The following is a 26,903-nucleotide window of genomic DNA, read 5'->3' on the forward strand; positions in this document are numbered from 1 at the left end:
ATCTCCTGTCATATGATGTGAGCATCCACTATCTATGATCCAAGAATCATTAGTGGTTATGTGAGATATTAGGGATTTTTCTTCATACCTTTCTTCATCTGATCCATCTTTGATAGCCACATAAACTACTTGCTCTGTATTTGTATCATCTGATTTATCATCATTGGATTCCTCATCAACTATTAAACATGTCTTTCTATCTCTTCTTCTAAAGTCTCGGTGTCCTCTGTAGTGATTATCTTTCTGTCTGTAACCTCGGTAATCTCTCCTTTCAGTAGAATCTTTGTCAGGATAGTTAGAAACCTTATGTCCTATTTTATCACAATTGAAACATTTCAAACGTAGTTTTCCTTTATACTTACCTTTGCCTCTCAGTAACCTTTTGGCTAGTAGTGCTTCAAACTCTTCTTGCTTTCTGATTTCCTCATATAGTTTGTGTACTTCCTCCATGTTCTTACGAAATCTTTCACTTGCTCCATTGTGATCTCCTTCAGAGTACTTATACTTTCTTTCATTGTAATCATTAGATTCATCAAGATGAAAAGAAATAAATGTAGATTCAACTTTATTTACCAAAGATCCACTGTTATCAAAATTACTTAATTCAAATGCATGTAGCTTACCAATAGTAGCATCTAAAGAAACTGGCATATTAGGTACAGACCTCAATTCATTGATTGTGGAGACTCGGATTGCATAAGCTGGTAGAAGGGTTCTCAACAACTTACTTGTTATTGTTGGTGTAAATAAGTATTCATCATGGATATTATTACACTTACTTAAGTTTACTTAGGATAATGCATTTCATAGTAGTTTGGATATGAGACACTTGGGTGTTTGTGCCACATTGGGATAGTGTGTGTAGGAGAAATTCCACCTCTTATGGTGTTGATCTTGTTATTACACTATCATATCCACTTATTGTGGAGTGATAATTCCACCTTCGGTGGGTGATCCACCTCATATGGAATATTATATTATTTCTCCTACCTACCCACACCTATTTCCTACCTACCCTTGTTTCTTATTGAGCCACATGTCATGTTTGTGTGCTCTTACATATCCCTAGCCTTGCCTATATAAGCAGGCTCATCTACATTGTATGTAACAATTATTGATCATTTTCTATTGATGAGAATACAGTTTATTCTTGTCCCATATTATGTCTCTATCTTGTACATTTCAATGACTTCTTGATCTTGGCAAAATCCAACATGGTATCAGAGCTATTGGAGTCTCATTGATTCGTCTTGAAGAGGCATTATTGCGACGTCAAGAGGCAGATCTGAGGAGCATCATCATTTGGAGGCATCCTAGACCAGATCCGACCTCTCCATTGCGTCCGGAAGGCCATTTCCATGAATTTTGGTTATAAAGTTGGCCTATTTTGGTGAGGAAAATTTTTTTCCCCAATTTTGCTTATCGTACGGATTTTTCGAATATTCATTATTTTTTTCAAAAAAAAAAAATTTCATTTTTTCAGAAAAATTGTTTTGAAAAATCGAAAATCAAAAAAAAATTCGAAAAAAATCGAAAAAATTGAAAAGGCAAATAAAAAAAAAATCAAAAAAAAAAAGAAGTTGTTTGGGGGTCCGCAGACCCCCGTACCCGTCCGTACCCCCGCGTGTCTGCACGTTATTGCAGGTCTGCAGACGTACCTGTCCATTCTGTCGCGCGTACCCTGTCAGATCCGTACCTGCAGCGCCCGTGTACCTGTTCGCAGAGCACCATTCAACGCGCCGAAGACCACCCGCCGAGATCGTCCCGCCGCCGCTGTCCGCGCTCAGCTCCGGCTCCTCCCGTCCCTGGCGCCCGCTGCGGCCTCTGGCTCCGCCGCCTCCCTCCGCCCGCAGCTCCCCGTGCCGGCAGCCTCCGCCTCGCTCCGTCCTTGCCTCTCCCCGCCGAAGCCTATACGACACCGACGCTACGTCCATCAGGTACCTCCACGCAGCACCCGTCGAGCTCAGGCATCCTCCGCCACGCGGCATCCAGGCAGGCGAATCCATGCCCGCCACGTGGCAGGACGTCCGTGGCCCGTGGACATAACACAGACACGTCATTTTCCGTACGACAAGGCAGCCGCTTCCGTACTATGCCACGTGGATATACCGTACACACAGTCATCCGTGCGGACTGCCACATCAGTAGCCACATCGTCTGCCACATCATATTTCGTACAGTACGGACTGTACAGTCAGCTATCCACGTAGTCTGTCCGTACGGTACGGACGCCCAGTCAACCAGGCAGCGAAGTTTTGGCGACGGTCATATGGCCGTCAAATTTAACCCAGTGAATTTCTGACATCAGCGCCACATCAGCAGGGTTTGAAAATTTTTTGACCCCCTCTCATTTGCATTTTTGATTTTGCAGTTCAACTTCAAATGGCCATAACTTGCTCATTTTTGCTCCTTTTTGGGTGCAATTTTTTTTGAAATGGGCTAGAATTTCGTGCTCTCCGCAGTGGTGAGAGAATTTTTTGTTTTTGATGCACGGATTTTTCAGAAAATGCAGTTTTTGGTGACTATCCCTGAGTAATCCCAGTTTTTGCAACTTCAGAGGCTTCGTTTGGGGTCATCTGACCTCCTTTTTAGGTGCCATTTTTTTTTAAAGTGCGTATTTTTTGATCTACTTTCACATGATGCTATCAGATTGATGTCATTGTAAGTAAAAATTGTACTTTCAGATCTTGGCCATTTTTTGCTCTCTTGGTACTTGTATATTTGCTTGAATCTCAGTTAGATTCATTGCACTATTGATTGAAGTCTCTTGTATCTCATTTGAGAAGTTGTAAAATTTGCATCATAAGCCCACTTTGCCTTGTTTTGCAAGTGGCTCATTGTAATCGCACTAAGTATAAAGTGCCAAAATCATCACTTTTGGGGGGGTACTTTGATTGATTGAATTTGGGGGGTGTCTCTTGTGCTTTTTTGCTCTTGTGTTCTTTCCTTTTTGCTGCTATGGGTTCTTCTAAGTTTCCTCTCTTAACTCCACATAACTATGCTACTTGGAAAATTGATGCATGGAGTAAACTTATGGAAAAAGGACTCACTCATTACATTGATGGAACTATTGTTGCTCCAGCTGATCCTAAGGCTGATCCAGTTGGTCACTTAGATTGGCTCACTAAAAATATCATGGCAATTGGTACCTTAAGAAAGTATGTATCAAAGGATCTCATTTTTTATATTGAGAAATGTACTCTAATCAAGGATGCTTGGCAAAAGTTTCAAGACTTGTATGGTCAAGTTGATGAGATTAGGGGATATCAAATTGATAGTGATCTCACCATGTTAGATCCCAAGAACTTTGATACTATACAAGATTATGTCACTAAGGCAAATGAGTTGAGGGCACAACTCAAAGATTGTGGCATTGATAAGAAGGATACTCAATTGATATTCAACTTGATAGGGAAGCTTCCACAAGAATATGCAACATTTGTTTCTAGTTTCCAAACTCATAGGATGACAATGGGTTCAAGCTACAAAATGCCTACATTTGATGCTTTCAATGAAATGTTGATGATGGAACAAACTAAGTTGATAAGCATGGGCATTCTTAAGGCTTCTTCTAAGTCTCAAGCATTAGTGGCAACTCAAGGAAACAAAGGAAATCAAGGAGAGGACAACTCAAACAAGAAGAAATGGCAATCAAAGCCTAAAGACAAAGCATCATCTTCTCCACAACAAGGAGATTCATCTTCTTCCAAGAAAGATAATTCACCAAAGAGAGAGAGACCTACTTGTGCTTATTGTAAAAAGATTGGTCATGAGGAACATCGTTGCCATACTAAGAAGATTGATGAGCTCACACATATCATCAAAAAGCATAACATTGATTTGCCTAAAGTCTACAAGAAGGATGATTCATCAACTTCCACTTCCTCACATTCAAAAGGAAAAGGGCAAGCATTCATGGCTTCTACAAGTGGAAAAACTCACTCTTTTGGAACAAGAAAAGGACAAGCTCTATGTGCTACAACAAATCATACTTCAGAGAGATGGCTTCTAGATTCAGGGGCTTCTCATCATATGGCATCTTCACAATCTATGTTCTCTACATTTGAGCCTTGCACCATGCCTCAGATTTTGATGGGCAATCATACATACATGGATGTGATTGGGAAAGGATCTATTGACATTGGGGATAACTCCTTCAATGATGTGTTGTGTGTACCCCACTTGACAAACAATCTCCTTTCTATCTATCAAATCACACATGGCGCAACTAAGAGAGTTGTGGAGTTCACACCTGACTCAGTTTTTATTAGAGACATGGAGACTAGAGCTATCATTGCAACTTGGGTGGTTGATCATGCATCTCGGTTATACTCCTTTTCAGATTTTGTTGATGATGATGATTTCACATTTGATGATTTCACACATGTTGATCACACTTATTGTGATGGTTCAGATTATGAGGAGAACTTTGGACACTTGAATTTGGGGATTCTCACATGTGACCCCGTTCTTGAGTCTTGTATTTCATCTTCTCATATTGATATCACATCACCTATTGCACCTGATGATGCAGATAGTGCGATAGTTTTGCCTTCATGTGATTCAGTGCAGTAGGATATACATTGTCTTCTAGCTTCAGATTCATGGAATGATTACTTGACAGACATTGCAGGTTTGTTTGTGGAATCCTACATTGCAGATTTGGGAGACATCATTGATGACATACATCTTCTCTTTGATGAAGATGATCCTTCTTCGATTGTTGCGAGGGCACACTCTGACCCTCTTGTTCATTCTCTACATGATCATTCTTTCGAGGTTGACATGATTGTGGATACTTATGTACAACAGTTGGAGGAGGTCTCTTTATTCTTTGAGGAGACACATGAGTCTTTGGATATTGTTCTACATCCATCTCCACTAGATGTTGGAGTTCCTTTTTCAGCAGTATGGCATAGTTTACCATCTTTGGAAGGGGTATCTTTCAGCATCGACATGGGGACATTTGAGCAGTTTTCAGAGATTCCTTTCATCATGAGTTTTCTTCATACATCTTCCCTTCATGATTGGGGAGACTTCATGGATACACCTTTGGTTTTGTTTCTTCCTAAGGGGAGGAATGTTGTTCGACGTTCGTGGAGCAGTTTCTTCATACATCGAGCTTCTATCATTGGTGCAGATTCTTCATTGAGAGAGGATCACAGTTTGACTTCTCTTCTTCTCTCGTATGGGGGGGACTTTTTCCTCACATGGGGTTTTGTTCCTCACATACTTCTTTGAGAGTTCTCTTGTATAGCTTTCATCTCTCTTTTGGGGGAGGGTTTTTTCCCATTGGGTTTTTCTCTCTTTCCCCACTTTGCGAGAGATTTCATTGCATTGGTTTGCATGCATTTGCATTTGTGCATGGGTACCTAACATGGCCTCGTAGCCGGGACCCATCTTGCATTGCTTAGTTGCATTGTAGACTTAAGTGCATTCCCCTAAGTTGCACTTAAGGGGGGGTGTTGGTGTAAATAATTATTCATCATGGATATTATTACACTTACTTAAGTTTACTTAGGATAATGCATTTCATAGTAGTTTGGATATGAGACACTTCGGTGTTTGTGCCACATTGGGATAGTGTGTGTAGGAGAAATTCCACCTCTTATGGTGTTGATCTTGTTATTACACTATCATATCCACTTATTGTGGAGTGATAATTCCACCTTCGGTGGGTGATCCACCTCATGTGGAATATTATATTATTTCTCCTACCTACCCACACCTATTTCCTACCTACCCTTGTTTCTTATTGAGCCACATGTCATGTTTGTGTGCTCTTACATATCCCTAGCCTTGCCTATATAAGCAGGCTCATCTACATTGTATGTAACAATTATTGATCATTTTCTATTGATGAGAATACAGTTTATTCTTGTCCCATATTATGTCTCTATCTTGTACATTTCAATGACTTCTTGATCTTGGCAAAATCCAACAGTTATATCCTTTTCTTCAATAGTTCCACTTGCTCCTTTGATTTGATTCACAATCTCATTTAGTCTTGTACTGTACTGAGTTATGTTCTCCCCTTCATTCATCCTCATAGATTCAAGTTTTCCTCTTAGACTATCTACTTTTTCTCTTTGAACATGTTCATCTGCTCGATATACTGATATGAGCTTATCCCACATAGCCTTTGCATCATTGCAGCCTTCTAGATCATTAAACTTTGAGTCGGTCAATGCAGATGTTATTTCAATCATTGCTTGAATATGTCCTTGCTTTGCCTTTGTCTCTTCCATAGTCGATGGATAGGTGCTTGGTGTAACAAAATCATTCTCCAGATACTATACAACATATTCTCCAATTCCTGATAGATGTAGCTTCATCCTTTTCTGCCATGTAGAGAAACTTGACTTGTTCAACTTTGGTGCATCCCTCTTATACATCTTTGGATCTTTAACTCAACTGCCTTTAAACTTTTCCTTTTGGAGTCCAAAGCTCTGACACCAATTGATAGTTCTGATACTTAATATAAGTACAAATCCAATAGCCAACAAGATGAGAGGGTGAGGGGGGGTGAATCATACAAACTTAATCTTCCATTAAAACATCAGATTCAACCTCAGTAACATATATATCAGTAATATAACCAAAACTATCAAACATGAAAACTCAAAAGCATATAAATATCATAGACCTCATAACACCAGATTTAATGTAGAAACCCAAATAGGGAAAAACCATTGTGGGATTTTGGACCCACTAAGAAATATACTCTTCTAGAGTATGCTCAGTTAAAAGTAAATCTTGTTAAAGATTACAAACACATTGCTAGAGGTGACCCGGTTAAGGGATTTCCCTCAGATCTGTTAGGATCTTCACCTTGTTAGAAGTGACCTTGTTAAAGGATTTCAAACACTCAATCAGAATGTCACCTTGCTAGAGGGTTTTACAAATAATACTGTTAAGTCCACTTGGTTAAGAGATTTTCTGTCACTTTCTCAAAATAACAGTAATAAAAATCTATCTGCAACTTCACATCTAAAATGTTAAAGCAGATTCCTATTTGTTCAATACAATCTAGACATAGAACTAATCTTGTCTATCTACTGGGCTTCTATACTTTGTTATTCAAATAGGTCTTCAAGCTTTATGCTTGGTAATCACTATGTAGCATCCCTATGCATGAACTTGCCCACATACATTGTTTATTAGCAATTTCCTATTTATAAACAATTAGATAACTGCTTAATCTCCTTGATCACATTTCCCATGATCAATCATAGCCATCAGATCTTCAATCTTGTCTAGGTTCAATGCATCTTTCGATCTGAAAACATTTTACCCCGCCTTGGAACTTGCATATTAGTCTTGGAACTTGTGCCAGGGTATTGTGGTTCAATCTGCACTATAGATCTTCATGCTGACTTTCCATTGCCTTAGGTTCGTTAACAAACTTCATCCACAGCTCACTAATCATTTAATTAGTTCCAGCTCATCAACTTCCTTCATTAAATAATGCATACAAACATTTAATGCATTTTGTTATAGCTCGGTTACAACTCGGTAACAACTCAGTTATAACTCGATGAATACTAAACTTCACTTGGAAGACATACCACCTTCATTAACCGATAGCGATAACCTTAGTGTTTATCGACTAGGTTCCTTAGGGTTTACCAACTAGGTTCTTTGCTTGATAACATAGTATAGTATTAACCTTTACAATTTACAACATGTGTATGATGTTAAAACAATCTAAACATCATGATCTTATCATTGTCTGACTCGGTAGTAGTTTCCCATTGAATACCTTAATTCATCCCCTTATTCATCATATTCTTTCCTATGTCTTTTACCGACATCTTTATACTCTTTTAAATCATACTTCTCAAGATATGGAAACATCATACTGAATTAGAAAATCAATTTCTTGACATCAATGACAAAATAATAATATCAAGATAGTAAACATCTTTAATCAGTTATATCCATAATAATCAACAACCTTCTCAATATCCTTATGAAATGCCAACAATCTTTTATTGTCTGTTATAATGCAATATTGCCTACAAGACCTACATGGAGAGCCACCAAGAGTATGAAAACCTTCTCATAGACATGATACATAGCAGCCATGAGAAACAAACAAATTAATCAAATGGTGTGTCTTGATTTATTTTAGACACCAATTCTAGAGAAAGAAATATGACTTCTTGCATGAGAATTTTATCCCCATGCTTAGATTAACCCTACTTCTATAGACTATCTATTCCTATTAGCATCTTCTAATCTCTTTATTTGAGCGGCTGACAAATATTGGTCACTCTCTTCTAAAGAACAACCTTTATTTCCAAAGAGATCTTCTAATTTATTGGCTTCTCTAAAACAATGTTGGATAATATAATCAATTTTTTTTTGAGTGATTCCTTGGCCTCTTGAATTATGTAATCAATACTCCAAGAACTAGCTTGTAACTTCTTAGTTTCTGATATAATATTCATTGAATCTCCCTCAATTATGAGCTTGTCTACCCCAAAGAAAACACCTAACTTGACACCAAAATATAATGCTCTAGATTATGCCAAATTATTTGTTCCATCTGACAGTCTTGCAAATCATGCACTAAGGACCTTACCAGCATGATTTCAAATCACACACCCAATGCTTGGCACACCTGGATTTCCACTTTCCACTCCACCAAAATAAAATTTTAGATAATGCAATTAAGGGGGCTTCGATCTAATCTCCTTTCTATTTATCCTACATTTTCAATTAATCATCAAAATTCCTTTAAAAGGCATTTTCAAAAAATTCTATCTGATAAGTAACATATCATCCCAATATGTGAATGAAGAGTATAATTTCTTGTACTTAGATATATATACACATTCACAATCTTTGAGATTGAAAACTCAACTTTGCTAACTATCTCTTTCAGCTAATTTTGTTCTTGTCTAAAAATATGCCTATTCCTTTCCCATGATAAGTTCCAAATCAAGAAAGTTGGTGCAACTTCCCAAATAATGACAAAAAATGCATTTGAGAACAAATTTGACCATGAATCAAAAGTGACAGTGATTGTTGACTGTAAAGGGGAATACCATCCCAATTTCTCTATCAGCCATTTCCATCAATGATTTGCAACTTCTTAGTTCCAAAGAAAATGATCAACTGACTCATTCTCCTTGTTACAGAGTACACAATAAAAAATGTGTGCAATACCTAATCTATTTGATCTATAAATTGTTAAAATTATTTCTCTTAAAGAAAGCCAAGAAAATGCTCCATCTTTCTACAAACCACTATTTTTCCAACAGAAGGATAATCTTCTAAAATAGTTATCTAACTTTTTTGATAAACGAAACCTATAACCTTCCCTAATAGAATATGTACCTACTTTTTTTGAGACACACAAGCTTATCTATATAATTATTATAAAAGATATTCCTTGCATTCAATTCCTCCTTTAACAATTCTTTCTGATCAGTAGGAGTATTAATCCTGTCAAGGTTCCTCCAGTTAACTACCCAATTACCACTGGAATTGTCAGCTTGAAAATAATTACAAAGAAGAACACCCCATTCATTTTTCTTTTTTTTTTTGATGACTTTTAGTCCTTCCATTCTCTCTAGTGGTGCAAATCCATTCCATGAATCCTCGCAAAACCTAATATATTTTCCATCATGAACAATCCAGGACAATTTAGGCAAAAAAATTTCTGCATTTTATTATGAAATTCCACATTTGAGAACCTTTGGGAGGATCTAGGATCATAGATATTCTTTCAGGGAGATCAGAATCCAGATACTTACTCCTTATGATAGTATCCCATAATGAAGAGGGATGGGTATACTTTTTCCAAGATGGCTTTTCTCATAAAGCAACATTTCTATCTTCAAAATCAGGGATACCTACACCCCCACAAGATTTTGGAAAGCACACCTTATCCCATGTTATTAAATGAATCTTGTTCTTAGGACTCCTATTTCCTTTCCTCAAAAAGGTTTTGAGGATGACTTGTAGTTATGATCTAATTTTCAATGGCATAGGAGGAATAGACATCATGTAATTAGGAACCAAAGAAAATACTGATTTTATCAATAAATTCTACTAGATAATGACAACCAGCTATTTTTCAAAGATGCAATTTTGTTCTTAATTGCCAAAACTAAAGAGGTCCAATATCATCTCTTATTTTTTCTTGAAAAAAATGAGATTCCCATACACTTACAAGGAAACAAGCCTTTTCAAATGAGATGATTGTTTTCACTTTTGAAGAGAATGCAGAAGAATAGTTGCAAAATAACACTTTAGATTTGATCTCATTTACCTTGTCCAGAAACTTCACAATACTATTGCATAGCCTTCTTGATTACCTTTGCCTCCTCCTCCCCAAAAATAGTATCATTAGTAAATAAGTAGTGTGTGACCTTGATTTGAGTTTGAATAATAACAATACCTTTCCATAAATAGGAACTATGTTGATATTGTATCCATCAACTTAAGCTCGCAACCATAATAATGAAGAGTGAAGAGGATAATGGATCTCCCTGCCTAACACCTTGAGATGGAGAGAAAAATCTCACTGGGGAGCCATTGGCTAAGGTTGAGATCTCAGCACCAGATATGCAAGACAAAACCCATTTACACAATAATTTTGAAAAACCAAATTTAAGGAGGACTTTCTGCAAAAATTGTCAGCTAACTTTGTCGTATGCCTTCATCAGATCTATCTTAATCAACATTGCCTCCTCTTTGTGTTTCATAATTGAGTGCACTATTTCGTGAACTACCAAGGATCCCTCTATTGTTTCTCTCCCCATAACAAACCCACCCTACTCAATAGAAATAATTCTTGGAATGAATGATGCAATTCTTATAGAGATGACTTCAGTGATGATCTTATAAATTGTATTTCATAGTGATATAGGCCTAAATTCTGCAAAAGAGGACATATTAGCCATCTTTAGGATAAGGACAATTAAATTAGTATTGAATTGTTTCAAAACATTTCCATTTTTCCTTGATTCATCAACCACCCTCCACGCATTTGACCCTAGAGAAAACCAACATTTTTGAAAGAATACTGCGGGGAATCCATCTAGGCCCGAAGCCTTATCAGAGTGCATGGAGAACACTGCATTTTTCATTTCTTCTAGAGAGAAGGACTTCATCAAATACAAATTATCTTGATTTGTAATCGAGATAGAAATATGACTGAGAATTTCATGGGTTTTCAATTATAGGTCTTCATCTTCCATTACTAATTTCAAAAAAATAAATGAGAAGAACTTGACTACCTCATTTTATATTTTGTCATTATCCGAAGAACCTCGCCATCTCCAATTTTATTTTTGGTAATCATACTATTGACTATCTTCATTTTGACTGAGGCATGAAATTTTTTTGTGTTCCTATCTCCTTCTCTCAGCCATTGTTCCCTAGATTTCTTCTTCCAGTACACTTCCTCTCTCAACAAAATTTCTTGGAGTTGTCGATTTAGAGACACTTTCTACTTATATTAATTTGCATTAATGCCATTTTGAATAATGTGTTCATTTAAAATATTGATGGATTCTTCTAGCTGAGACTTCTTCACAAAGATATTTTTAAATACCATGAAGTTTGATTCCTTTATTTTGGACTTGAGCCATTGTAATTTTATAGAAAAATGGAACATCATAGAGCCTTTTACAACTGGTGGCTCTCTTAGCTCCATTTTTGAATATTTCGAACAAATGAAATGTCCCTAAACCACATTTGTTGAAACCTAAATGAGGAAGTATAATTTTTGACAATAGGCTTAAAAGGAATATCCACTTGAAGAGAAAAATGATTAGAACCAATCAAGGGTAAAATTTGACTATTCATAATACCAAGAGAGGAACACCATATTGGGTTAACAAAAAATTTGTCCAACCTAACTACAATATAATGAAAACCTTATCCTCGATTTGACCATGTGAATTGAGCATTATTGGCAACAAAATCATTATTTAGTCCTGCATGGTCTTAGGAGGACTAGTGATACCTCCTTTCTTATCTCTTGAGTACAAAACTACATTAAAATCTTCCCCCAAGATGAAAGGTTCATCCATGAATTGAGAAAGGCAATAGGATAGAGAATCCCATACAACTTTTGTTGGTATTACAGATATGTTGCAATGCTTTTGTCATTGATGTCAACACTTATGAACACTTATCCTTCTGGAGATCTTTGGTTATGTTCATCGACAAGTTCAGTGACTTATGCACAGTCACTAGTATTTGGTTCACCGGTAGGTTATATTGTTCATCGGCACTAAGGATGACTTGTTATCATCTAGAGATCACTTGGTTATGTTGAAGACATGGTTTGGACACTTGGTTTTGGTAATTCGGTTATTGGTCTAATCGGGTTGACATATTTGTTGTTACAAGTAAATTGGTCTAGGTTATGGACCAACATGCGTTATCTATTCTAGATCAGCATGCTGCATTATGGAGATGGTTTAATCAATTGATATTGATATTGAGCTGACATGATGCATCACATCTTGAATTACTTATAATTGATTTTATTGTAATATTCTTAGTGAGATGACCTACACATTTGGCCTTAGGTTTTGGTATATATGTAAGATCTCATTTCTGAGATAATGTAATAGGTTGAAGAAAGATAACTATATATGGTTATGGTATTGTAATATGGTATGTGTGAATATTGAAGATCATATGAGCATACCATAGAGAAGGTTCAAGGAAAGTTTGAAGGAGATAATCAGAGCTTAATCGATACTTAATCCAGCATTGGAGATGCTACTTTAAGCAGTACATTATCATTGGATTTAATCATCCAATTGTAGTTAGTGTGACTCCCTTCTTGTAATTAAGCAGTGAGCTTTAGGAAGCTGGACTTTTTGCATGCGCAGACCCCATTTATACACACATACTATTTGCAGTAGTATCATCTGATTGTGGGTAAGGTTTCCCATCGTGGTTTTTCCCCTTACAGGGTTTCCACATACAAATCTTTGTGTTATGTGTTGTGGATGTTGTTTCTCTTTCTATTTCATGCATTAAGCTTCACCGGTATTAATATTAACTATTAATCTGTTAACCAGCATTAAGTTTGGTTTACTAGTATTAAGTATCAAGTTTGATTAAGTTATATTTGGCTTGAAATTATTAGACAACTAATTCACCCCCCCTCTCAGTTTCCTATGGGTCCTAACAACTTTTTTATATGCTGTGGAGTTTAGACCATAAACTGTAATCAAATGAAAAAAAATCCTTTCCTCCATGACCTTAACATGTATGAAATTATCCTTTACCTCCAATGGATGCACCTAAATTTTTTGATCTTCCCAAAGAACCACCAAGACCCCTAAGGCACCAATAGCCTAAGAGGAACAAACTACCACCCTTTCCAATTTTTAAAAGGTTGCAAATCTTGATCTGCTAAGAAATTAGTTTCTTGAAGTAGATAAACATCATTCCCACAAAAATCAATCTAAGACTTGATGAGGCGTCTCTTGTTAGGGGCATTTATGCCCTCTAACATTTTATGTTATAATCCTCATTATTGAATAGGAGAGTTAATCGCTCTCCCAAAACATAATTTATCATATAATGTAGATTGCACTCCCAATTGCACTTCCTCTTTCATCTTCTTAAACAATCTCTTCTTCTTAAGAAACCTACCTCTTCTTCTTGGGGTAGGAGTAGTAACTATTTTCTTAGACCTTGTTTGATACATGGAGGAAATTCCTGCAATGTCTATTCATGTATTCTCCCTTTGCTAATCAAGAGGAACAATACTCTTCTTTTATATCCTTGACATCTTCAAAACCATTTTATTCCTATAATAAACCAATCCTATGTTCCTCATCTTCAAAGCATGTAATATTTCTAGGAGGTTCAAACTGTAGAAATAAAGGATCTTGATTGAGAACCCTCTACTCTTTACTACCCTTCAAATTAATAACATTGAGAGTTGATTCGTTAATCTTTATCAAATTTGTTCTAAGAGTTGGCATCTCTGATTGAGATGGTGGTGATTTATTCTTCTCCAACAAGGTATGTTATAAATGATTCAGACCTTCAATACTAAGTAAAGCACTTTCTTGTTGTAACAAATCATCTAAAAATAAGGAGCATGCTTTGTTGAGTTGTTCCATTGTCTGCTGATCTTTAAGAAGGGGAGCTTAAACTGTATCAAAATATCACTATTAGTGTTGAGATTTGATGTAAATGGTACCAATGATTGGGAGAGATGATAAACCACAAGAATGGTAATTCTTAGAGCTATAGGATTACCCAGATTTGCATGCATCGACCATTTACTTAAAAAATGTAGCAAAGAATCCGTGTTCTTCCTCAAGAAAATTGGACACAGAAAAATGTTGGAATGGTTATGAGGTTTGGTTAAGAGATGTTGACTCTTCTCCCTTTTCTCATGTCGATGACCAACCTCTTTGTCAATATTTACTCATAAACCCTGAGAATGTGTTTCTTCCCACAAATCCACTTCCTAAATATCTCCCACCAACTAAGAAGATAATAAAGAATTTTTTGGATCTGAAGAATGATTATCACATACCCTCACTAGAGGGCAATTTAATCCCTAACATTTTGTAGTGAAGTGACTCAACAAATTTGAGTGGTCCTCAACTATATAAGAATATTGAACCATAATATCTTGAGCCCAAGAACAAAATTTTGACATGATTGACAACCTCTTGGGGAAGGGTTTGGAGAGGTCTAGAAAGAGGCATGCTCTTACTTGAAGATTCATTATTTTAAATGGTACTAAATCATGCCTAACAAAGATGCCTATTTGATTTGTAAATAATTCAATCAGATTCATATATCTATACTCTAGAGGCAGACCAAGAAAAGGGATCCATAAGGGAGGAAGTTTTCATAATTCAGAGTCTTGTTTAAAATTAGGGATACATTTAAGAGTGAAGACCCCAAACCCATTGAAAAACTAACCCTTAAACCTATAAACTATATCAAAAGAGAAATTATATATAGTTCATAGGTCTAAGGGTTATTTTGCAATGGGTTTGGGCTCTTCACTTTGAAATGATCCATAATTTCAAGCCAGACTTTGAATTATGCAAATTTGCTCCCTTTTGGATATCTTTCTCTGGTCTACCTATAGAGTATAGAGATTTGGATCTGATTGAATAATTTGCAACTCAAATAGTCATCTTTGTTAGGCATTATTTACTATGACTATTGGTATATGATATGCATATATGTGTTAATTATTATTTGATCAAGGACCTTGGATAGTCAAGCTATGGGTTATTGAGAGCCCTTGGTTATGTTATGTTTTCATTTCTATCCAAGGTCTTGGTGCATGTCTGATGGAGTGGTCTTCCAAGTGAGTAACTAGGGTCATGAAGATTAGATAGCCAAGTTACCTAGGGTCTATAATACCAGGATAGCTAATGGAAGTTTACCTTGTAAATAAGTAATAACTTAATTAATTAATCCAAGAGGGATGGGTAGTAGTAATTCAATCTAATAAGATAAATAATGAACTTGTGGCACCCTAATACTTGGCCTATGTATGATAATGTTGATCCAAGATGGGTCTGGGAAGGCCTTCATAATCGAGGTAAGCTGATCTCCCTTACTTCCTCATAGATCGAGATGGCTCCGCATGGGTATCATGGATGTCGAGATAGGTTCCCAAGCTCTCATTGTTGATTTATGGTGATATCATGCGATGAAAATCCTTCCCTACACGTAGGTCCTAACACCTTAAGCCATGATTTCTTGAGAAACCTATAGAGGTCTTGTTTTTTATGTTCATCTTTGACTTAATCGTGTGCTGTGTTGAAGTATTGTTCTTGTGGTTTTCATTTAAAGACATTTTGGTTGTATCCCCTGGTTATTAGGTGTCAACTTAGATCTAGAGTTTGTATGGGATCTTGTGTCATTCTTTGTAGAATGTGGGATTGTTCCTTATGGTTCTGCATGGCTGGGTGGTTTGATGTCTTATTCCATTGGGATGTTCTTTGTTGAATTCTCTTGTGCATAGCTGTGGTTTCTTTCTCATTAACTATGGATAGAATCTTGGAGAGGATTGATGTATTATGATTCATGCAGCCTTACATTAGTGGGTTGATGAGATAGTAGTATTTGTACATTGGAACTATGTATTATGGTGTAAAAGGGGTATTCTGCTCATATATATTGTAAAATGATGTAATATGTTATAGAAATGGCTCTTGGAATGGAACATGATGTTGTAGTTCTTGTTAAATTAATACTAGCATTGGATATTGATCATCTATATAGGAAGGAGTTGAAAAAAATGGTTAGTGTTAAGGCATTATGGATTAATCTTAATGGAGTTAGAATATATGTTCCTAGATTAGAAAAGAGTATAGTTTCTTATTGTATTTATCTTTGGAAAGGTTATGTATTCAGTATTATGCTAATGTACATGATTGTTAATGATAAAGGTAATGGATTATATTTGTTGTCAATGATGTTTAGTAATGGAATAATGAAGGAATGATTATGCATAGAAGAGTCGGGAAACTAGGAACATTTGGATTGGTGTTAAAAAATAATTAGAAAGAACTATTAGTAATTGGCTATATTTAATATGATAGATTAATGGATACATTCTTTTATGTTATTGTAAGATATTGATAGAAGGATATGATAGTATATAATATATTAAAAGAATTAGTAGGATGTTGACATGGTTCAATGTAATACTAAGTAATGGCATTCAGGTACCTTAAGGAAAGTTAATCCATGAGTTGCATTTATTTTCGCTTGCGTAATGAGTTCACATGTTGATCATGCTTTAAGTTGATTATGTGCATATTATTATATGGATGTTTAATGCATTTGGGTATTAAATTTGCTTATGTTGCATTAGATAAAGATGTTTAAAAAAAAAACAATCTCTTTTTGTTGGATAGTTAGTTATATTTTCTAGGGTATTTTGGTGGGCAATAATCTAGCATCAGAGCCCATGTTTATACACTAGGTAATCTGGTTTGATATGAGCCCACTATCCATAATGGAACTTTAGCTTGGGTTAGCCATGTGGTTATTCCTACTATTTTTCTTGCATTAGTTGGCCTAAATTTTATGTTATAGTTTCATTTGCATTTTGGTTAGACAAGATGCCTGCTAGAGGTAGAGGTTCTAGACGTGGTGGCCATATGGGTACTCGATGAAAACCTCATCCCTCAGTTTTTGGAGGGTCATGCCTTGAGGAGCAGCAACAGGATTAGCAGGGTGGTGATATGATTGTGCAGTTGGTTAATATGCTTCAATAGCTTCTTTTTTGTTTAGGCCTGAGATAGGAAGAGATTCAACAAGAGGAGTCCCATGGATACATCCTCTTATGTATTGTAAGATATTGATAGAAGTGTATGATAGTATATAATATCTTGAAAGAATTAGTAGGACGTTGACATGGTTCAATGTTAGACTAAGTAATGGAATTGAGATACCTTAGGGAAAGTTAATCAATGAGTTGCATTTATTTTTGCTTGCATAATGAGTTTACATGTTGATCATGGTTTAAGTCGATTATGTGCATATTAGTGTATGGATTTTTAATGCATTTTGGTATTAAAGTTCTTATGTTGCATTAGATAAAGATGTTTTAAAAAAAATTATCTCTATTTGTTGGATAGGTAGTTATATTTATCTAGGGTATTTTGGTGGGAAATAATCTAGCATCAAAGTCCATGTCCATACACTGGGTACTCTGGTTTGATATGAGACTATTGTGCATAAGGGCACTTTAGCTTGGGTCAGCCATGTGGTTATCCCTACTAGTTTTCTTGCATTAGTTTCCCTAGATTTTATCTTATAAGTTCATTTGCATTTTGGTTAGACAAGATGCCTACTAGAGGTAGAGGTTGTGGACATGGTGGTCGTATGGGTACTCAACGGAATCCACATCCCTAGGTTTTTGAAGGGTCATCCCATGAGGAGAAGCAAGAGGATCAGCAAAGTGGTGATGTGATTTTGCAATTGGTTAATGTACTTTAGGAGGTTCTTTATTTGTTTAGGGGCGAGACAAGAAGAGAGTCAAGAGGAGGAGTCTCATGGATACATTCTTTAATATTATTGTAATATATTAATAAAAGGATATGATAGTATATAATATGTTGAAATAATTAGTAGGATATTGACATGGTTCAATGTTAGACTAAGTAATGGCATTGAGATACCTTAGGGAAAGTGAATCAATGAGATGCATTTTTTTTCACTTGCATAATGAGTTCACATGTTGATCATGCTTTAAGTCGATTATGTGCATATTAGTATATGGATGTTTAATGCATTTTGGTATTCAAGTTCTTATATTGTATTAGATAAAGATGTTTTAAAAAAATTATCTCTATTCATTGGATAGATAGTTATATTTATCTAGGGTATTTTGGTGGGCATTAATCTAGCATGAGAGCCCATGTTCATAGACTTGGTACTCTGGTTCGATATGAGCCCACTGTGCATAATGACACTTTAGCTTGGGTTAACCATGTGGTTATCCCTAATAGTTTTCTTGCATTAGTTGCCCTAGATTTTATCTTATAGTTCTATTTGCATTTTGGTTAGACAAGATGCCTGCTAGAGGTAGAGGTTTTGGACATGGTGGTCATATGGGTACTTGACGAAATCCTCATCCCTAGGTTTCTGGAGGGTAATGCCATGAGGAAAAGCAACAAGATCAGATGGGTGGTCATGTGATTCTATAGTTGGTTAATGTACTTTAGGAGCTTCTTGTTTGTTTAGGGCCAACATAAGAAGAGAGTCAAGAGGAGGAGTCTCATGGATACATTCTTTTATATTATTGTAAGATATTGATAGAATGATATGATAGTGTAGACACCTAAAATTGTCTTGTCTAATTAAATAAATATCTTTATTTAATTAATTATCTAAGCCTAATTCTTCTATTAATTGAATAAATCTTTATCTATTTAATTAATTCATTTATCCTCTTCTAGCCTTATTTCTCATTTAAATAAATACATTTATTTATTTAAATTATCCTTTTTCTAAATTAAATAAATATTTTATTTATTTAATTGATCCCACTTCTTCTATTAATTGAATAAATCTTTATTTATTTAATTAATTCATTAACCTTTTCCACCTATGACACATGTCAATCATCTCTTAATTCCTAAACTACCTACCCTCTTATTATTTTATTATTTCCTCTACCTACCCTCTAATCATAGCTAACCATTTATCTTTTACACCTCTCAATCTTATCCCTCCATTTCTTATAGTGTCTTCTATATAAGAAGATGCTTCCTTCATTAGCAAACCCTCACTATGCATTCAACCCCGATGATTATTCGACTACACTACGCCTTTTACATGCGATCCTACTTGCAACCACATTTCCATTCTTTGTTGAGCTCTTGTGCACATAAAATCTGAGAGAAAATATATCAAGAAAGATCAATGGAGATAGGAAGAATGGAGATCCAAACCCTTTGGACATGTGATGGTATAATCTTTGTGATTTCATTTGATTTCTATTGTCTTAGGTAATCTTCATATGTCATGGTAGATCTTTGTTGTTGTTAGGCTAGGGTTTTTTGGTTGAATTCATTTAGTCTTTCAACATTGTTGTTATCCATTTTCACCATATACATTTTGGCACACCCGGTGGGACTCTTGTCCCTTTTGCACTTAACATCTTTTGTTGCAGATTTTGTGTTTTGAAGTTGCAGATCTGACATTTCCGACAACATTTTGGTATTTTTGCATCTGCATACTTTTGGATCATGTTTTTGATTTTGTGTCACGTTCGCGACATCTAGAATCGCGCCTACATCCTCAAAAATATTTTATTTTTTTGTAGATTCTGAAAGTCGCTTCTGTGTGCCTTAGTCGCCTCTGTAGAGTTTTCAGGCGCAAGATAAATGGGTTTTGCAAGGACCCAAAACCCAAATCCATACAGAAAATCAAAAGAATAAAATAGTAGTAAACTAGTCCAAAAAGAAAATCTAAACAACAACAAAAATAGGGGAAAATACCCATAGCAACACAACCAACAATGATACCAAACAAAACAAAAAAAAAAAAAAACTAAACCAAAGAATGCATGCGCTCTGAGTTCTTCTATATCATATTCTTATTAATCTCCTCAAGCTCTTTCATTATAGATCTCATTGTGCTCTTCTCCTGGTTTCTTCTCCTCATTCTGGTAGAGTGTCCAATTGTAACCTGCAAATCTGTCCCTTGCAAATTTGAATCCAAATTCTTCTTTTTCAATTTAGCCATTGAAGGTGGGACACTCATAATTGGTTGGGTTCTTTGGATATCCATCATCTTGTTAACCTTTCTCAGACCTTCTACGCTACTACTTATAGCTTCTTTTCTTATCTCAATAAGTTTCCTAAGGTTTCCCTTAATCTCCTCCATACTCTTTCTAGTTGAACTATGCTAGACTCATGTTCTGATTTCATAACTTTGACAACCTCAGTGAGTTTTTGGGTCATTCTGAGAAGCTTATCGGTTTTTTCTGGCATGAGATTCTTAGTATAAGTACTAATTATATCTTTAGTGCCTTCCTTTAAAAGATTTATTTCATTGCTAACTCAGTGAAAGCATTTTTCATGGTCATTAGTGGAGTTTGTCAGGAGCACCTTAAAGTCCCTATAAATTTTATTCTCTCCCGGGTCCAATTGGTCCACATTGAGAGGGATGTCAGATTTAATTTCTTCTACTTTACCCTCTGATTCCCTTGTTTTCCCCAATTTTGTCCTTTTTGAACATGACAAACCCAACCCTTGAGGCTTAGATGCAGGGGTTTTAAACTTAATGGCAGCTAGTCTAGGGTGTATATTTATTCTACTTCTACTAGTACTAGGGGTAACATTCTATGGGGGACCTCTTCCTCATAGGGGCAATAATCAGGGTCCTCTAGCATGTTGAGATCATGCTAGTCCATTGCCATACCATCCCCTTCTTCGTCAATCTTAGTGTCGAAAACCACCTATACATAGAGGCTAGTCAAAGATTTGGGGGTTTTCACAATACGAAAGGGTTTGACGCCATGAGATTTATCATATTTGACAATAAACATAATCAAACATTCATCCAGAACATGTTTATTACCATTCTTGGCATGAATTGCTAGACAAGTCTCAAGAGAGGACAACAAATAAAAGGATAATGAAATTCTTTTATCATGCCTAAAATGATTCAAAATCATCAAGTCATAAGAAAATATGGTAGCAAAATAGTTATCCAAAGTTATGTACCTCATAATGACTTCAGCCATGTCCACCCAGAGTGACATAAGGTCTTTCCTTGTTTATCCTATGTCCACCATCTTCCACAATCTCTATCTTTCACTTTGTTTATCAAAGAAGATCGAAAGGAATTCCTCCGTAGCTTTCCTCTCCCTATAGAAATTATTTCCATCCATCTATAAACTAGTGATCTCAGTAATAAAGGACTCATCAATTCTGAATTCAGTCCCAAAAGTAGTAAGGGTGGCATCATTCCTACCATTCACAAATTCCTCTATTGTTTTCTGATCCTAGCCATGTAATTTCTTGAGATATGGCACAAGGCCACCATTAGTAATACTCATCCACAACTCCATTTTCTTTTCCCATTTATTACAAGAAGGTTCCATTCTATTTTTATGTCCCCCCATATTAACACCTCCTCAACAAACTTGGAAAACCCTAGTATTGAAACCAAGCTCGAACCAAGAGATGAAAAAGAAGATGGTTAGGAACAATTTAGAAACCCTATTTTGAATCTAAACTGCATATTACACATTTTGTAGGCTTTCATTATTAATGGGCTCAAAATTTCCACAATATTTTCAACGTCCTCTCTTGGCAATTCACACAAATGTATAGGGAATGTTTCCATTGTCATCCACCACCTTACATCCTCATACGCCACACTAACATTAGCCACATAGTCTGTAGGCATATTACCTTCCCGACACACATGAGAGATTTGAAATTCATCCAATTTGGTCATCATGATATGACACTCTTGTATTAAATGCTTGATCGTCAAACTGGGTGTAGTATTTTTACTCAAACATCTACTAATATATAGAGAATCACTCTCTAACCAGAATTTCTTATGACAACCTCAGATAGCCAGTTGTAACCCAATGTAGGTTGCATTTAATGTTTTGTCTGGGTGCCTAGTGGGAGTGCCATAGCTAAGACAAGCCTACCATTGTGATCGCGAGTAACTCCCGCACAACCAACTAGCCCAAGATTACCTTTAGTTGCTCCATCAGCATTGATTTTGATCCACCTCTAGGGGATTCAACCAAAGTAACATTAGGTCTCATCTTCTTTAACTTGACAATCAGTTTAGAGATTGTAGCATCATAAATTGTACACACTTGCTAGGGTGGTACAATTTCACACCTAGTTTAGCACCCGCCTTGGCACATTTTGCATTTTGCATTGCATTTCCCCTTTAGCACTTAATTAATTAAATTAATTAGGTCTAGGGTTCTATTTTATCATCTCCCATATCATAAAGTTGGGCCCTTTTCATTAAAGTGTGCCCCTTTCATTTTATTCTCCCAATACATCACTTAATCAAAAACCCTAATTAGGTCCTATTTTGAACTTGGGGGCTTGATTTCGGGGGTCAAAACATCTCGAAATCAGCTGTAACTTCGGAATTCGCTCTAAAATCATCATATCCGATGGCCCTGAAAATTTGGTAAAAAGTTGTCGGGACCATGGCGCCCGGCGTGCACATGGTCCTGGACATTTTTCCCGAAATTTTAGGAGCATGATCCAATCATAAAATAAAGATTAACCCCAAGAAATTGGCGGGAGATTCAATCTCTAGGTCGGCCAAAAGTTGAAATTAAGACCTAGGGTTTCATATATAAGAGCTCTCTTTCTTCATTTGAAAGGATCCGAATTTTTGGTTTCAAGGACCTTCTATGCAGTGAAAGAACAGATCTTTGAAGACTTCAACAACATTCAACATCCATCCATCAAGCATCTATCATTCATCCATTTAGGGCTTTGAAGGCATTGAAGAACAATAAGGGATCACCGACTAAAGATTGGCTTGTACCCCTCCCTTGGGGTTGGGTATGATGTCATGTTGTTTTCATGTCTTTGCATAAGCCTCATTATATCATTTGTATTCATGATTTAGATCACTTTGCATCTTGATTTGGAGCATTTACATTATCATTTACAAGCAATTAGGGTTTACTTTCTAGGTTGCTCTAGTTTGCTTGCATTTTAGGATCTTGCACACACACAAGGTCTACACACACATTACTGTTACAATACAACTTGGCTATTCGTGGAGGTGGAAATCACTGAAGTGGGGGTTTGACTAAGGCAAAACCCTATATAGCCGCCCACCATACCTTTTCAGATATAAGTGCAGGTTTCGGGATTCGGACGACGCCGCAAGTTGTAGATCCAATGGAAGCGGACCGAGACAGAACTTCACACCAAATTTCAAAGTAAAAGACCAGGATAGGTGCGTGGGGTGCCCTGGTCCTGCCAGGACAGGGGCGCTGGGCGCCCTGGTCCCTGGGACAGGGGCGCTGGGTGCCCGGGTCCTTCTGTCAGATAGCAAGATTCAGCATTTTTCTGACAGCTTTTCAGGTTGCAAAACAGCAGTTTCAGGAGCAGAATCAGGATAGTGGCGCCTGCGCCCCTGTCTCAAACATTTTCACTCAAATTTTAACTCCAGGTACACATCTGCATTCTTGTCTTTTCCTTGTGTTTACAGCTTTCCATTGTTAAATCTGAATTCTACAATCTTGTGCTCAAAGTTACTAGTTCATACTTACACTTTGGGGTTAGGAATTGAACTTGCATCATTTTACCTATCATTTGCAACAAAGGAATAGAAATCCTAATAGGTATCCTGTGGTTCTCTCTTCCACAAAAAGAAGTAGCCAATTGTGTGATACCTCTAGGCTCTTTCGTATTCCACAAGTGTGTGATTGAAAATGAAATTAGGGCATGTTTGCTTATTGTCACTTTTCCCCCTACACATTTTGGTGAACCCGACGTGAAGTCCAATCTTCTCTAATTCTGATTTATGTTTTCAAATTTGAGTGTTTATGCTATTTCAAATTCAAATTCTGATATTTTGCATGTGTTATCATTTGGAAGAGGAAAATTGATGTCATGATGCATTCATTTCATAGATGTGATAATGGGTTAGCTTCCCTTGTTTCAATTTTTCCTTCTCCTAAAGAACCTCCCCCCATCTATAACAACATTTTAGTGCCTAAAAGAGTTACTACCAATCCCTTTGAGACTCTCCCATGCTCTAAGGATGAAGACTTTAAGAGTGATCTTGACAATTCTCCTAAAATCTGCCCTTCCTATTTAGCTATCCTAGAGGAAGAGAATGATATCATAAACACCTTTCTCAATGTTACTTCACCTTCCCTACATGATGCCTCTCTAAGTGAAAAGGTATTGATGGACATTGACTTATTTTCTCCTAAAGTTGGTCCTTCCAATGGGGGCATGTTAGTGCAACAAGAGGTTATGAACACTTCTTTCAAAGATCTCCTTCCTAAGCATGAATCTTTGGAGAAATATGTTCATGTTCCTCCTAAAAAACACTCCCTTCATGAGGATCCTTTTGTGCAAGAAGATGACATTATCCCTACATTTCCTAGTGATGGCATTTCCTTTTCCAACAAAATTCCAACTAGAGATGATGAATTAATGACAAATGCTTACCCTTCTCCTAAAGTTTGTCTTACCCATAAGCATCCCTTAGAGAAAGAAGATGAAATAATAAGAAATTTCCTTAATTCTCTCTCCCCTAAAGATCATATTGAACATATTTTGAGGAAAGAGGATGAGTTTAACACATCTATTGATGATCTCCCTCCTAAGGATGAGGAATTAATAAACAATGTTATCTCCTCCCCCGAAATTGACAATACTTCAAACATTCCTTTCAACAACCTCACTATTTGGGATGAACCATTAGAAGAAGGTGTAGATTATTCTCTACCCCATGAGAGAACCCTAGCCAAAGGGGATGAAATCAAGATTGAAAACTCCCTTGATAGTTTCTCACCTTCCTTGAATCTCAATTATTCTCCCTCTCCTCAACTTGGTTCTACTCATAAGGAAACCCTAGTTCAAAGCAAAATGGTTAACATCTCTTTAAAAGATCTCCCTCTCAAAAGTGAGACTTTAGAGAGTAATGTTGATCCTTCTCCTACAGAGTTTATTCCCCATGTAGATCCTCTGATGATAGAGGATGATATGACCTTTCCTAGTATGACTTTTCCTACTAGAACATCAATGCCTACCCCTTGTCTCTCTCCTAAAATTGATTTAATCCGTGATGAGATTTTAGTGCAAGAGAAGACTATCAGTAATTCTTCCAACACTTTTTTTCATTCCTCTAAACCATCCTCATTCAATTTGATACATGTGAATGAAACACCTAACAAACCTCTCTTCACTGTCCAAGGTGCTTGTCCTTCTCAAAATTCTCAACCTTTAAATAAGCCTATCTTAGTGGTTCAAGGTGGTTATGCTAATGATTCTTTTTGCACTCCGAAGAAACCTATTATTACTATGCAAGGAGATTATTCTACTAAGATCCCTTATGAGTATGCTAAGCAACTGACTAGAGAGAGTTATCATGCGGTTGCCCATACTTATAATACTAGAAATAATAGGCAGCCTAATCTTCCTCCTGTTACTCCAGTGTCTCTTCCTAATCCTCAACCAATTCTTCCACAAGCTCCACGTATTTCACAAGTTCTCGGTAAGGAATATGATCTCATAGAACAACTTAAAGCTACCCCTGCTAAGATATCCCTTTGGGATTTGATCCAAACTTCTTCCGCTCATCATGGAATGTTACAAGATGCCTTGAAAGATTTGAATGTTCCTCCACCTAATACATCTAGTAATATAGTGTCTTTGGTTAACTCTGTGATGAATCCTAAAGCTCAAATTGTGTTTACTCAAGATGAGTTGCCTACTAGTGAAATTCAACATCAATATGATCCCTTTGATGATTGTGGTTATCATAAATGACACTGCTATAAGACGAACACTGGTAGATAATGGTTCTGGCCTTAATGTGTGTTGCATTAATCTATTGCATAAGATGAATGTGGATACATCCCTTATTGAGCCTGACTCTCATCCTATTCAAGGCTTTGATAATGTGGCTAAGACTTCATTAGGTATTATCACCTTACCCATCACAGTGGGGCCTGTTACTTTGCCTACTCCTATCCATGTTATGTTGGGAAATCTAACATACAACTTGCTATTAGGGAGACCTTGGATTCATAGTATGCAAGCTGTCCCCTCTACATTGCATAGACAAGTTAAATTTATTTATAACAATAAGACATATACCTTGATAGGTGATACTAATTTCCAAGCTTGTTTACAAACATCTACTTCCAAAGGGAGTTCTTCTAAGCCTTCCTCTTCTAGTGATGACTCGTTAAAAAAGATACCTATGGATGAATCATCACCCTCTGATAATCAAAATTCTTTAGATGAGTCTGAAGTTCCTGAAGAAGATTCTTCTCAACTTGAATCTACACATGAAAAGGCTTTTGACCCTGAGAAGGTTCTCGTAGAAGACGATTGGGGATCTCTTGATTTCAATCCCACCTTTGTAGGTGAGTATAGGGTTCCTCCTAGAGAGCTTAAAGTTAAAAAGAAGGAAGAAACTAGAGATCAATCAGTCTTACCTGAACCTATGAGCAATAATTTTGTGGCCGCTTCTCAAACTTCTTCTCCTCACACCTCTAATTCTGAAAAATTTAATTCTTTGTCTTATGAAAAACCACCTTTTCTTTCTGAAATGGCTAATCGTTATGGTCGTGGTTTTCACATTTTGGCTAAGAGTGGCTATAGTGGAAATGGTTGTGGCGCAAATGAACAAGGAATTAAAGTTCCTTTAGAACATAACATGCATGAATATTCATT

At 36.4% G+C, this 26,903-nt stretch overlaps 1 protein-coding gene across 1 annotated transcript in view; it reads right to left on the minus strand.

The window, feature by feature from the left end:
* Positions 1 to 2,056: 2,056 nt before the first annotated feature.
* LOC131057230 (2-oxoglutarate-dependent dioxygenase DAO-like) overlaps positions 2,057 to 26,903 on the minus strand; it is a 34,205-nt gene continuing 9,358 nt past the window's right edge. The window contains exon 5 of the mRNA XM_059210464.1: positions 2,057 to 2,157. Coding sequence (XP_059066447.1) covers positions 2,057 to 2,157 — 101 coding nt within the window. The remainder of the gene's footprint in view (positions 2,158 to 26,903) is intronic.

Source organism: Cryptomeria japonica, chromosome 8 (genome assembly GCF_030272615.1).
Source record: "Cryptomeria japonica chromosome 8, Sugi_1.0, whole genome shotgun sequence".
NCBI lineage: Eukaryota > Viridiplantae > Streptophyta > Pinopsida > Cupressales > Cupressaceae > Cryptomeria > Cryptomeria japonica.